This window comes from Macrobrachium rosenbergii, chromosome 39 (genome assembly GCF_040412425.1).
Source record: "Macrobrachium rosenbergii isolate ZJJX-2024 chromosome 39, ASM4041242v1, whole genome shotgun sequence".
NCBI classification, from domain to species: domain Eukaryota; kingdom Metazoa; phylum Arthropoda; class Malacostraca; order Decapoda; family Palaemonidae; genus Macrobrachium; species Macrobrachium rosenbergii.
Window position 1 is genome coordinate 8,155,141 of NC_089779.1, and position 12,706 is coordinate 8,167,846.

Genomic DNA, 12,706 nt, shown 5'->3' on the forward strand with positions numbered 1-12,706 from the left:
ATATATATATACATAATATATATAATGACAACGTATGTAAAAATAAATACTGTATACTGGTACACAATCCTAACATATCACACCTCCAAAAAAGTAGATGTAAGCCATAACGAACAATCAAAATAATGAACCTCATACCTATTTGATATAAAAATCGATCATGACGGCTAAATCTGAACAGAAAAACTTGAAGATATAAATGATCAACTATAGGCCTACGACTTTACCTTCGTCATTACGCGCAAAAGGCCATTTGAAGGACCTTCCCAGCAATTGCTTGTTACGAATGGTATCCACTGCTGTACGCAGTAAATAGAAACATCTTTCTTTAAAGAGAATCACTGCGTAACCACTTCACAACTTCTCGCAACACTGAGCTGCCTCTCCCTTATTCCACCCTAAACCTAAAAGCCTAACCTGCTAAACTGATCGGCGTTCTTAGCGGTAAGAAACTGTAATGAGGTTGTTTCCTTATGAACTGGCATGACGATAATTGGCCGGATAGTAACTGAGTAGCCAAGATATAGGGCAAGTCAGATAGGACACGAATGATGTACTTGCAGGAATCTTACTTTGATTAAACAAAAGGTAGTTAAAACCTAGCTTGTATAAAGGTGTTCTCTGCCACCTGTACTTCACGTCAAATGACCAACAGGAGCGGCTCAAATTTTGCCAACAATACCGATTACTTGGTTCAGAGTTTTTGCCAATTGGAGGTTTTAGAGTGCCGTCGTTCAAGACTGCAGCACTCACTATCAAGTAAATCTGGTATTTATAGGGTTAGCGAAACGTAGGAAAAACCGCGCACTGCTTGCCCGATTTTAACCAGGCAGATACTTGTGGTTCTAATCTCAGGATTAATTTTTAACAGTTACACTAAGTGAATGGGGGAATTTGTTACACAACATATGAATGACAATGAACTTGTAAGTTTATGTGGCTTTGGAAAACCAAAGCAACAATTTAAATGTCGCTATAATGAGGGCTTCTGAAGCCACCCGATGACATATATGACGTCAAGGGCGCCTTAAAAGCCTTTGCGCAAGACCAAAACAATGCAGTTATTAAATGTGGAGAAAACATGAAGCTTTTTGACCCACCTCTTGAAAACTGGAAGATTACAGGATTAGGGGAACACTGAGGAATGTGAGAGAATTCCTATTTTACGTGCCAGATATCACATGGCTAACCCATTGTTTATTATGTAGAGCTAAAAATCCAACTTATCAAGTCCAACTTCTGTACACAAGTCATTCACCTTCTTTCTCCATCACTTGCGGTTCAGTGTTATGAATGTCACAATTACTACAACTTCATACCTCTTACGTCATCATGTTCCGTGGATGAAGAATCTGTAAAGATAAATACATTGAAGTTTGCATCTGCAGAGAAAACGACCTGACTGTTAGACCCCCTTCATGGAATTCTTAACCCTAGGCCTAGATCTACCCAAAATGTAAAAATATATGAAAAAATGTCAGCAATAATCATTCTTTATTTGAACCTAGAGTCCTTTCTTTTTCCTCATTATTGTTGCTCGATAGAAATCATTTGGTGGCGTGGGACAGATCTTAGCCGGGATATTCAGCCTAACATTGCCACAACCCAGAATGGACGATTTCCTCCGAGCGATTCGGCCAAGTGTGGAAGCTGGTTATTAACCTGTCGGCTGGGTATACAAATACTTCTCTCCCCACCCACGAAATTTGTTTTTCTGTCTGTCGGATGTCAAAAGAAAGTGGGGCATAATGTTCTCTTTTTTTTTTATTGATATTTCACACTAATAAACATCGACACAGCAAGGTTACATTGCAAAGTTTGACTGGACAATGTCTGTATGCTCATTCCATGTAAAATTCACAGAATACAGATGTGGACTAAATATGTAAATGTAAAATACAAGTATGTACAAAATATACGCAAATTTATATGCTTTTTTTATATAGCACTGATATATGATTGTATACTGATTTGCATGCATGTATGCTTTACGTATATTTTTATACACAGCATGCTTACATATGCATGTACTGCACATGCATGAATATGTACACACAAACATAAATTTACATATAAACAAGAATATACATAAATATATATAAAACATTAATTTTGACATGAGAGTAACTTGCCACTGGGAGGAATCGAATGAAAGTAATGAGATTTAAGATAAGCAACGTTGACATATTTCCTCCATTTACCAAATTCATGGATGGAATTATATTTTTAGTCGATAAATACTGTACTCAATAAATAGCATGGATATGCAGAGGCGAAAGCACACCGAGACGATTATGAGAAGCATGACATCATTTCCCTTCGAAAGCAACACAATGCCGCGCTTATCAGACGGAAGTTCGTTGAAGCTGACTGTTTGAATCCCCCCCGAGTTAAGTGGCAGACTTCACCGCTTTTCAAGGCAGTGTCACACGCGCACGCATTTTCTGGCATCTTCTAGCAGTTTGGCGGTCAAACTTTGTACCAAATATTTGTGGCAAAATTCACTTCGTTACAGTGGCGTCACGTAAACTTGCACCAAATAGCCAGTCTTGGCGGGAAAATTGAAGTCACGCATGCGCATGAACGTGGTATCACACAAAATATATATTTTTCGACTCTTCATGTTAATATATCACTTGTTCATCAAATATGAAAATAAAGATAATTTAGAAATTCTCCTCATAACTTTGGGCATCTTTTAACGAAGTAGCTAAATCACTAAAACCGATGGAAAAAATGGAAGCCGCGCATGCTCGCTAGGGTGGTCGAACGACCACGGCCACTAGCGAATTCAGTTGGCTATTTGGTGCAGTTTGATGGTGAGGTGTCCAAACAAAAATGGTGCCAGAGAGCGTGCCGGTTGTGACAACGCCTCTAGAACTGGAGACCACCGGTTTCAAAGAGTCACAGTTTCAAAACACATAACAATGAATCCTAAAATTTGAACAGACATATATAGGTAAGCTGTATGAAGACCTGTATTTTGCCAGGTAGACTGTATGAAGACCTGTAATTTTTCAGGTAGACCGTATGAGGACCTGTAATATTTTCAGGTAAATGTATGAAGACCTGTATTTTTCCAGGTAGACTGTATGAAGACCTGTAATTTTTCGGATAAGCCGTATAAAGACCTGTAAATTTACCAGGTAAACTGCATGGCAATCTTTAAGAGTTTCGAGTAAATAGTCTGAAGACCTGTACTCTTCCAGGTAAGCTGCATGAAGACCTGTACTTTTCCAGGTAAATTTTTCCCTTAAATAATAGGTTTTAAGTTCTACAACTTTGAAACACGATTACAGTACAGGTCGTCATCATCACGAGTAAATAGGTTGTCAAAGATTTCATCTCACTGCTAAGTCTGACAAACGTTCTTAATCTTCTGACAACAAGCACTTGTGATATCTGCAATATCATCTGAAGAATTCAACAGTACTGAATAAGAAAAAATATCACTGTAATGTTAAGTATTTTAAATGTATTCACTTCAGACCATTCACTATAGTATCACTGCATCGACAGCCACAGTAAGTTGTTGAGTCGTCCTGAAATAACCCAATCTGTCATGATGACCTTGGCAGTTGCAACGCCAGTTCCCACGCACAAAATCGGGGTTTCCTTTCACGTTCTGGTATTTATGAACGTACACTTTCCTTGTCTTTCTCTCTCCAAACGAGTCTTACGTGATTATAATGGACACTGGATCGAAAGTCTGTATTTTCAAGTCAAATAAAGGTTTAAAGTCTCAACAAATCAGCATTTTTTGTTTTCAGTTCTCTCCTATCATCTATAGAGAAGAAATCGTCTCCATGTCTGTCTGTCGAGTTGTTCCTTCGGCGGAGTACGACGAGTAGATGCTCCTGGTGAGGACTCTGTTCAGCAGCGTCCTCGGAGGGGGTCTCCTGCGAGGGCAGCAGCCGTGCCTTCGGCAGGGGCCGCAGAAGCCCCGCAGCATCCTCTTCGTCGACCTTCGGAAGTTCTTCGACATGAAGCAGTAGATGATGGGGTTGATGCAGCAGTGGATGAAGGGCAGCAATATGAAGACGATCTTGAAGTTGTAGAAAACCTGATTTGTGGGAAAAAATGAAGGTGTACAAAACCTGATTTGTGGGAAACAGAAATGAAGTTGTACAAAACCTAATTTGTGAAAAAAAGATTTGTAGAAAACCTGATTTGGGGGTGGGGAGAAGTTGTAGAGTAGAAAACCTTTTGTAAGAAATAAAAAATCTGTAGAAAACCTGATTTCTGAAAATAAAGGTGTACAAAACCTAATTTGTGGAAAACAAAAATGAGGTTGTAGAAAACCTGATTTGTGGGAAAAATGGATTTGCATAAAAACTTGATTTGTGGGAAAAAATTAAGCTGTGTAAAACCTTATTTGTGAAAAAAATAATTTTTAGAAAACTTGAATTGTGGAAAAAAATGCAGTTGTAGAAAACCTGATGTGTGGGGGAAAAGTAAAGTTGTAGGAAACCTGATTTTGTGTGCGGGGGATTGGGGACGGGGGGTTGGGAATGAAGTTTTGTGGTAAAAAAGGAAGTTGTCGAAAACCCGATCTGTGATGGGGAGGGGATGAAGCTGTAGAAAACCTGATTTGTTGGGGGAAAAATAAAGTTGTAGAAATCTGGTTTGTAAGAAAAATGAAGTTATAGAAAATATGATTTGTGAAGTAAATGAAGTTACAGAAGGCCTGATTTATGGGAAAAATAAAGCTGTAAAACATCAGATTTACGAAAACGGCAGTTGTATAAAACCTATAATGTGACAAAAAAAAAAAAAAAATGAATTTGTAGGAAACATGATTTGCAAACTATGAAAACGTACACTGGTTTATAGAACAAATGAAGTTGCAGAAAACCTGATTTCTACGGACAAAATTAAGCTGCAAATACCAATTTTCTGAAAAAAATTAAGATGAAAGCCCGATATTTAAGAAAAAAATTATGAAGTTGTAGAAAATCTGATTTGCGGAAAAAATTAAACTGTAGAAACACCTATCTGTGAGAAAATTAATTTTAGAAGAGCTGGTTTGTGGAAAAAGTTATTTTGTAGAAAACCTGATACGTGAAAAAATGTCATTTATCTACGTTTTCATTTGATTAAAGATATGCAAATTAGTATCAGATCATCTTCGATCAGTATCTTAAATTTGATTTCAGATTAGTTAATAGGTACCAATCTTCATGCATCACCATCTTTCACTAGATTTATGATTGGTAAATCATACCAGACGCTCATTATTCATCAGTGCCGGAAACTCATTAATCATTATCTTTTATTTGATTAAAGATAAGTGAATCAGTTCCGGATATTAACAGTTATAGCATTTCCTTTAATTGAAGATTAGCCAAAACGTATCCAAGTACACATTACTCCTTGTCTTTCAATTAAGTGATGACATGCAAATCAGTACCTGGTATTTATTATTCACCATGTGCCTGTGATTCATTTTTGAGTAAGTCGGTACTAGGTGTTAATCACTCAACTTATTTTATTGGATTAAATATTAGCAAATCAGCACCAACTGTTTTTTCGTTTTTGGTGGGGAAGATTTCAAGGACTATGTAAGGCATTAAACATATTCGAGTTGAAAGACTAAATAAAACAGAAATTCCTCAGAAGTTGAAATAACAATACAAAAAATAACAAGGAACAAAAGGAGTCACTGACAATAACTTTAATGAAAAATTCAAATATTTCAGTCCTTACCATTTTTTGGTTCACAGTAAATTAACTGCATCTTGACATTAAACTCCTAAAAAATGATAACATCTACAAAACAATTGTCTCTATTTTGAATAACTCATTAAAAAATTTGTGTTGTCATTTCTGTGAATTCAGAAGGCCAGTATTCCCTTTGACATTCATCGTGAAAGCTGCTATGACACAGATATGGCAAAAATCTCATAGTATTAGGTCCGGCCAATCTAAAAGACACAGAAACGTAAGCTGCGAAAAAAAAATAAATTGGAACAAACTTGAGTAAACTGTTGCAGGCCCAGGTTGATGCAGATTTCCATGATAATCCGAGGTCCCCAGCACAGGAGGAAGAGCACCACTACCACGATCAACATCTTGATGACCTGCGGTGACAACACTTATTAAATTTAATCAAGTTAGGAAAGCAGGTGAAAGTAAATGCGAGTGGCAATAAAATGACACAAATGAACCTCAGCATTTCCAAGAAGTTAGAACTTGTTTCCAGGAGAGGTTCTGATTGTAAACACGGCGTTACGAAGTCGGTGACGCTGTGTGTTTGCAACTCGAAGCATCTTTTGGATGAAAGTTCGAGTCTGATTGAGGGATGTGGTTGGTGTCGCTCATTTTAACAAGCAATTACTTTGGTAGACATTACTGCGTGAACATAGACTTATAATGTCAAAACAGGTGAACTGCATATGGCAGTAGGATCGCTTATAATACTCCTACTTCACAATTTACAGTTAGACTTTCAAGAAGATGAAAAAAATAATATACAATTAGGTGAAATAATCATGGTGAGAATTTTATTCACACAAAAAAACCTCTATATGACTTAATTGCTTTTAATCAGGCCAATTCTTTCTGGGATGCGAGGGTTAACAGCTTCCTAAATTTTGACTAAAAACTTTTGTTGAACATTATTATTATATTTTTCATCGTAAATGTTAAAAATTTTTACATTTTGACTACTACAGTGGCAACTACAGAAATGGAATTAACGTTTGTGCTGCAATCGTATAACAGAACTGAATTTTTGTAATTTTACAGCTACGCCAATGAACTACAGCAAATTTTATTTTGATAAAAAAAATTATGCAGGCGTAGGTATACGCAGCACTACTACCGTAATAATTTTAATGGGTGAACGCAATATTTGATGTTTGCTTTGATCACGGAACAGGCAAAATAGGTACTGCAGTAGCGTTTATGCACAGAATTTCACCAACAGTTTGGTAATGAGGTTATTTTATTTTGTTATGGAAAGGGGTAATCAAGAGTGGCTGTATGATATACATATTTGCCTGTGTATATACATACATACATATATATGTATATATATGTATGTATTATGTATATATATATGAGAGCTGATGGGAAAAACAACTGAAAGAAATAATCTAGCAGTATAAGATTACAAGAACGACAAAAAAAAAAAAATCAAAGATACTTGACTTCCCCAAAAATATACTAGAAAAGGACAATCAAAGGCAAAAATAGAAAAAGAAATAATATACAATTAGATTGAAATGTTGATCCCGATTTGTACCCGAATAATGTATAAAAGAAAAAAAAAAAAAAAAAAAAAAACCGAATATGATGAAAATAACCCCCCAAAACTAGGTAATCAATCTATGACCATTTATTTTTTTCGTAATAATAAAGTAAAAATGGAAGATCTGATGATAAACAACTCAAATGTAGACGCTACTTCCCCAGGAAAAAAAAAAAGGAAGTGCAGAATGAAATGAAAGGAATGGAGTATAAAATTTAGGCCAAAGGCCAAGCACTGGGACCTTCGAGGTCATTTAGTCCTGAAAAGGAAATTCAGAGTAAAAGAGATTTTAAAGGTGTAACAAGAGGAAAACCTCGCAGTTACACTAGGAAACATCCGTTAGGAGAGAGTGGGAAGTCAGATGGAGGAAAGAATATAAATGGAGGTACACTAAAAGAAATGAAAGGTGTCGCAGCTAGGGGCCGAAGGGGAGCTGCAAAGAGCCTTAAGCAATACCTACAGGGTAGTGTGGGAGGTGCACTGACGGCACTACCTCCCACTGATAGAGAGAGAAAAGAATAACAACATGAAAGGAAGAAAACCGTATGACTTTCGGCCCACCTGCTTCCGGGCTTTCTTGACGTCCTCGCTCTTCTCGCGGTGCTTCTTGGGCGGCATGTGGCGTGCGGTGGAGGGCGAGGGGGTGCGGGACCTGTTGGCCGTGTAGGGGACGTACAAGGAAGCCGAGCTGTTGTAGGTGGACTCTCCTCCCCCGCTCAGCCCTCCGTTGCGCATGCTCATGCCCCCGACGTGGACGCGTCCCACGCTCAGGGTGTCGCCTCCCGCCACCATCAGGTGGTAGTTCTCCGAGGAAGCGCTGCTGAAACAGAGACGAAGCGTCCGTCTGAAATGTACTTCTCTGGATGTCCAAGTCGATGGTCTAAAGGCCATGCCATGCAAACACTGAGCCGTTTCAAAGGCAAATCTCTACTACTACTACTACTACTACTACTACTACTACTACTACTTAGTTTTCTGGGATCTTCCATTACTGGCCGCTGTAAGCAAGAGACCGTGCTGGCATAACGCCGGCTTAATCATAAAGAATAACAAAGACCACTCCCTGGCCGCATAGCCAATATTACATCTATTTCTATGAACTATCGTTGCCAGTGAGCCAAAACTTGTGGCGGAAAGGGAACAGAATTGTGCGACATTAAAAAAATACGTCAGTGACTCTTGCAAGCATATAGATATAATTAAAACTGTTTGTATACGGAAGACAGCCCCAAAAAACCGTATAAACTTCTAAAGCAGCGACAAAAAAAAAAAAAAAAAAAAAAACATGGATGAACTCTTTTTACAAAGTAAAGTTCCATTACCACATAAACAAATGTTCTAAGTATAGCGGTGCGTATCATATCATGCAAAAATATAATAACCTAGAAAATACGCAGATAGATAGCTATAAAAAAAATAGCAAGACAAGTACACACTTAGAATGTAAAGTCGAATATCAGAGAATTAGTCACAAAAATTCAAAATAGAAGTGCCAGCATTCTTCAGGCACAATCACACATATCTAAGTGCGTTTCCCTCAACTTCAAGAGAGAGGGCAGGGCTTCACTGACCTTCTGGACGAGTTCGTCAAAGCCTTGATGTTCTTCGTCGACTTCCAGAGGACTCTGATGACGACAGCGTAGAAGATAATCATGAGGAGAGCCGGTACAACGAACAGCACCAGTAGCTGGTAGGTGAGAAATACGAGGGAGTCCATGGGCTTGCAGTAGTGAGCTTTCAACCACACAGTTCTTGAAGGGTTGGTGTACAGTACAGAATGCATCTCCTGAAAGGAAGAGAACGATGGAATTAAATTCATGACATACATTTCATAATGATGTTCGTTGCTTAAGCTTTACGAACCGCACGCACGTCTGTATCTACTGATGGTTTAATGACTGGGAAGAAAATTACAGACAGATGACAACAGTGATAATGGTAACGAATGATTTACCAGAACGTACATACACACACACTCACAAACACGTTATATATACCACATGGAATCCTTAACTTCCTGGTTTCTTCAACTTCTGGAAACGTTCTCTATTTGAAAAAATATTCCTTTTGGCAGGATGTGGTCTGGTTCCGAGATCCATGTGAATTAACTTCCGGCACCTCTGAGACCATTCAGGCACCTTTGAAAGTGCCATAATTCAATTCTCGTGGCTGCAGGAGATATCAAAAGTTTTCATTTTCAAAGAGAATTTTCTTCATATATTTCTCTTGGCCATATTATGCTCTCAGATAAAGAACGCATCCAAGAATATGAGAGAACAGGAAGCTATTATTTCATGCAGCCAATATACACGTTTGCTTGTACAGTATTTGAAGACAAATACATGGGACATAAGGTCAATTAGGTCGCAGCAAATATGCAAGAATGTAGAATATAAATGAAGCTGCAAAATGTTTTTTTAACACACTAAAACCAGCCGCCTGAGACAATGGTCTCAAATTCTTGTTAACTATCTCATCAAATTGCACACAAAGTAACTGTCGAGATAAGTTTTAACCTTTAAAAAATCATGCGATTAAATTAAGTTTTTCAAGGTTACACACACACACACACACACACACACACATATATATATATATATATATATATATATATATATATATATAATATATATATATATATATATATATATATATATATATATATATATATATATATATATATAATATATATATATATATTATGCTTTTGGGGCAAAGTTTTTCTTGAATGCAGATTTCGTTGAATTCCATGGCTTTCCGCTGTTGACAAACCTCTTATTAGTTAGACATTATTTTCTGGATGTTGTACGTTCCTCAAAATTCAGCTAATCTTCGATTTTTTATTCATCAACTAAATTTGGAAGAACGTAGAAGATTCAGATAACACTGTCAAACTGAGAAGAAGCTGATCAACAATCAAAGACCATTGAATTCAATGAAATCTATATGTGTATATATATACAGTATATATATATATATATATATATATATATATATATATATATATATATATATATATATATATATACACATACTTATCCTGCTGAAATTATATTAAATCTGAAGCAAGGACGCGACGACAAAGTCTGCGATATAATGCAACGCTTGCTTTTTCTCTCCGCGTCTTTCTGCCTGTGCTCTTCCCCCTCTCTTTGTATTGTCAACAGCTCCAACACACATCAGAATACCCGACAATGACACAAAGTCACGGCGATGCAAACACTTAGGGTCCTCGAGAGGATTACGCCTTTATTGCCTGCATTAAAAGCCCCGTGTCATTTGGCTGCTAAGTTCTGAGGCACGCGATTCAAGCATCGCGCGAGATATTACGAGAAATGACATTTCATCCTGGGAGAAATGTATGAAGTGTATGATAAAAGGGTGGATCTGAGAGTGAATCATGGTCTTGCGTGCATTACTGGCGCTGTGAGACAAAACAAATGATAACATTTTTTGGTTTTCTCCCTTGTGTGTAAAAAGATACACAGACACATACACACATGTATATATATATGTATATATAATATATATATATATATATATATATATATATATATATATATATGTATATATATATATATATATATATATATATATATATATATATATATATATATATATATATGTAACTCTGATTCTCACATTATCATCCCCTTGCGAGTCTTGTACTTAAGTAAGAAAAAACTTTTTATCGAATACGTTGTGGTACAACAAACGCTTTCAAGTTTAACCGTTACCAAATTACTCTGGCTTTGACGGGTGAATGCATAACGGCACCAATCGTTTGCTTTCAAGATAGTGCTTAAAGGGACATCTGCTGAAGAACATTGGCCGTCTGCTAGATTACAGAGGCCTCTGTTGAATGAATGGCAACAACACAATAAGAGCGGTTTTGTTGAATGAGACCATAACAGAATTTGCCTATCAAAAGCATTGGTCCTTTGCTGAATGAATGGTAACGTTGGCCATTTGCTTAATTAGAGTGGTTTACGCTCGTAAAGTGAGTAACAGCACTGGCTAGTTGCTTAATTAAAACGTTACGTTGAATGATGGGATTGCAACATATGCCATTTGCCTAAGATGGACAATCAGTGCTGACTAATTAGAGTGGATTGTGTTAGATGGATGGGAAACAACTAATGTCATTTAATACGATTTAATCCGATTTCTGAATAAGCCATTTTGCAGTCTTGTTCAGAGACATGATAAATACTGATGACGTCTCTTCTCTTCTGCACGCCATCCATCACCAACACCAATCCCTGTCTCCCGGGAAAAAAAGATATTTACATAGTTTAAAGCGACCAAGTTACAAAATTTATTCATAGGAACCTTCACGTTAAAACTAAGATATGCAGCACTAGGATGCATCTGAACAAGTTTGGATTCACATCCACTGCTAAATATTTCGTCAGAAGGGACCTGACTGTTTCCTGTAAGGATATGGGCTTTAAGGAAACAAGTATTGGCACTCAAGGATTGTATTTAGGGAAAGATCCCTAGGATAAGTCAAAAGAGAAGGGTGGGACGGAGCTAACAGTAACATCAATGTCCACAGAAGGGTGAAACCAAACCATCTGTAGAATACGTGTACACAGGAGGCGAACCCAAGCGATTTGTAAAATGAGTGTAAGTACGAGGTGGGACTCACGCTATGTGCATGTGCATACATGAGGAATGACCATAGCAGTTGGTACAATAATTGTTCACACAAGTGAGGACTTGACTCATGCTCTAACATCAGTGTGCACAAGAGGGGTGGGGTTGGGGGGGGGGGGCAGGCTGTTTGCAGCATAAGTTTACACCAAGCCATTTGAAGACTGTGCACAGGACAAGCCATCTGTACATTTGTACAAAGAAGCGCTGACCTAATCTGTTCCCAGAATAAGTGCATAAAAACAGGATGGGCCCAAGCCGCCTATAGGCTAAGAATGCACGGGATGGTGAACCCAAATGGTTTGTATAAAGGTGGACAAGAGGGTGGACCATAGATAATCATAGGATAAATGTACATAAGAGAGTGGACCTCAACTTCACGAGTAATAAGCGTACTAAGTGGGTGAACCAACGTTACCCTTAGAAGTGTGAACATAAGGGTAGAAAGGAGCCGTTAAGTGAATTCAAGCATTTGTGGAATAATCAAGGTGAACCCAAGCTGTTTGTAGAGTAAGTGTAGAAGACACAGGTGCATTGAAACAATTAAAAAAAATTGTTCATTTACGAATGGAATTGAGCCATTCATAGTATGACTGTTCACAGGAAGGTGAAATCAAGCCATTTGTAGAATAAGTATTTGTGCAAAAGAGGACTGCCCTAAAAAATTCATAAAACATGTGTACACAGGAGAACAGACATAATCCACTTGCAGGGCAACAGTACACAGCAAAATAGACAAATAATATTCACGGAATATATGTATACACACGAGTGGACAAAAATTTTCGTAGAGTAAGT

At 37.5% G+C, this 12,706-nt stretch overlaps 2 protein-coding genes across 9 annotated transcripts in view; both read right to left on the reverse strand.

Annotated features, from left to right (window-relative positions):
- Positions 1-379, reverse strand: part of Sld5 (DNA replication complex GINS protein Sld5) — a 52,022-nt gene extending 51,643 nt beyond the window's left edge. The window contains exon 1 of the mRNA XM_067082471.1: positions 228-379. Coding sequence (XP_066938572.1) covers positions 228-236 — 9 coding nt within the window. The 5' untranslated portion in view covers positions 237-379. The remainder of the gene's footprint in view (positions 1-227) is intronic.
- A 1,367-nt stretch (positions 380-1,746) lies between these two features.
- LOC136825712 (galanin receptor 2a-like) overlaps positions 1,747-12,706 on the reverse strand; it is a 513,143-nt gene continuing 502,183 nt past the window's right edge. For 5 of the 8 annotated variants that reach the window (XM_067082474.1, XM_067082476.1, XM_067082480.1 and 2 more), the window contains 4 exons: positions 8,824-9,038; positions 7,814-8,072; positions 5,976-6,080; positions 1,747-4,063 (listed from right to left, as the gene is read on the reverse strand). In XM_067082474.1, the coding sequence (XP_066938575.1) occupies positions 3,785-4,063; positions 5,976-6,080; positions 7,814-8,072; positions 8,824-9,038 (858 nt within the window). In that variant the 3' untranslated portion in view covers positions 1,747-3,784. The remainder of the gene's footprint in view (positions 4,064-5,975; positions 6,081-7,813; positions 8,073-8,823; positions 9,039-12,706) is intronic. The other 3 variants (XM_067082478.1, XM_067082473.1, XM_067082479.1) reach the window with 1 other exon arrangement.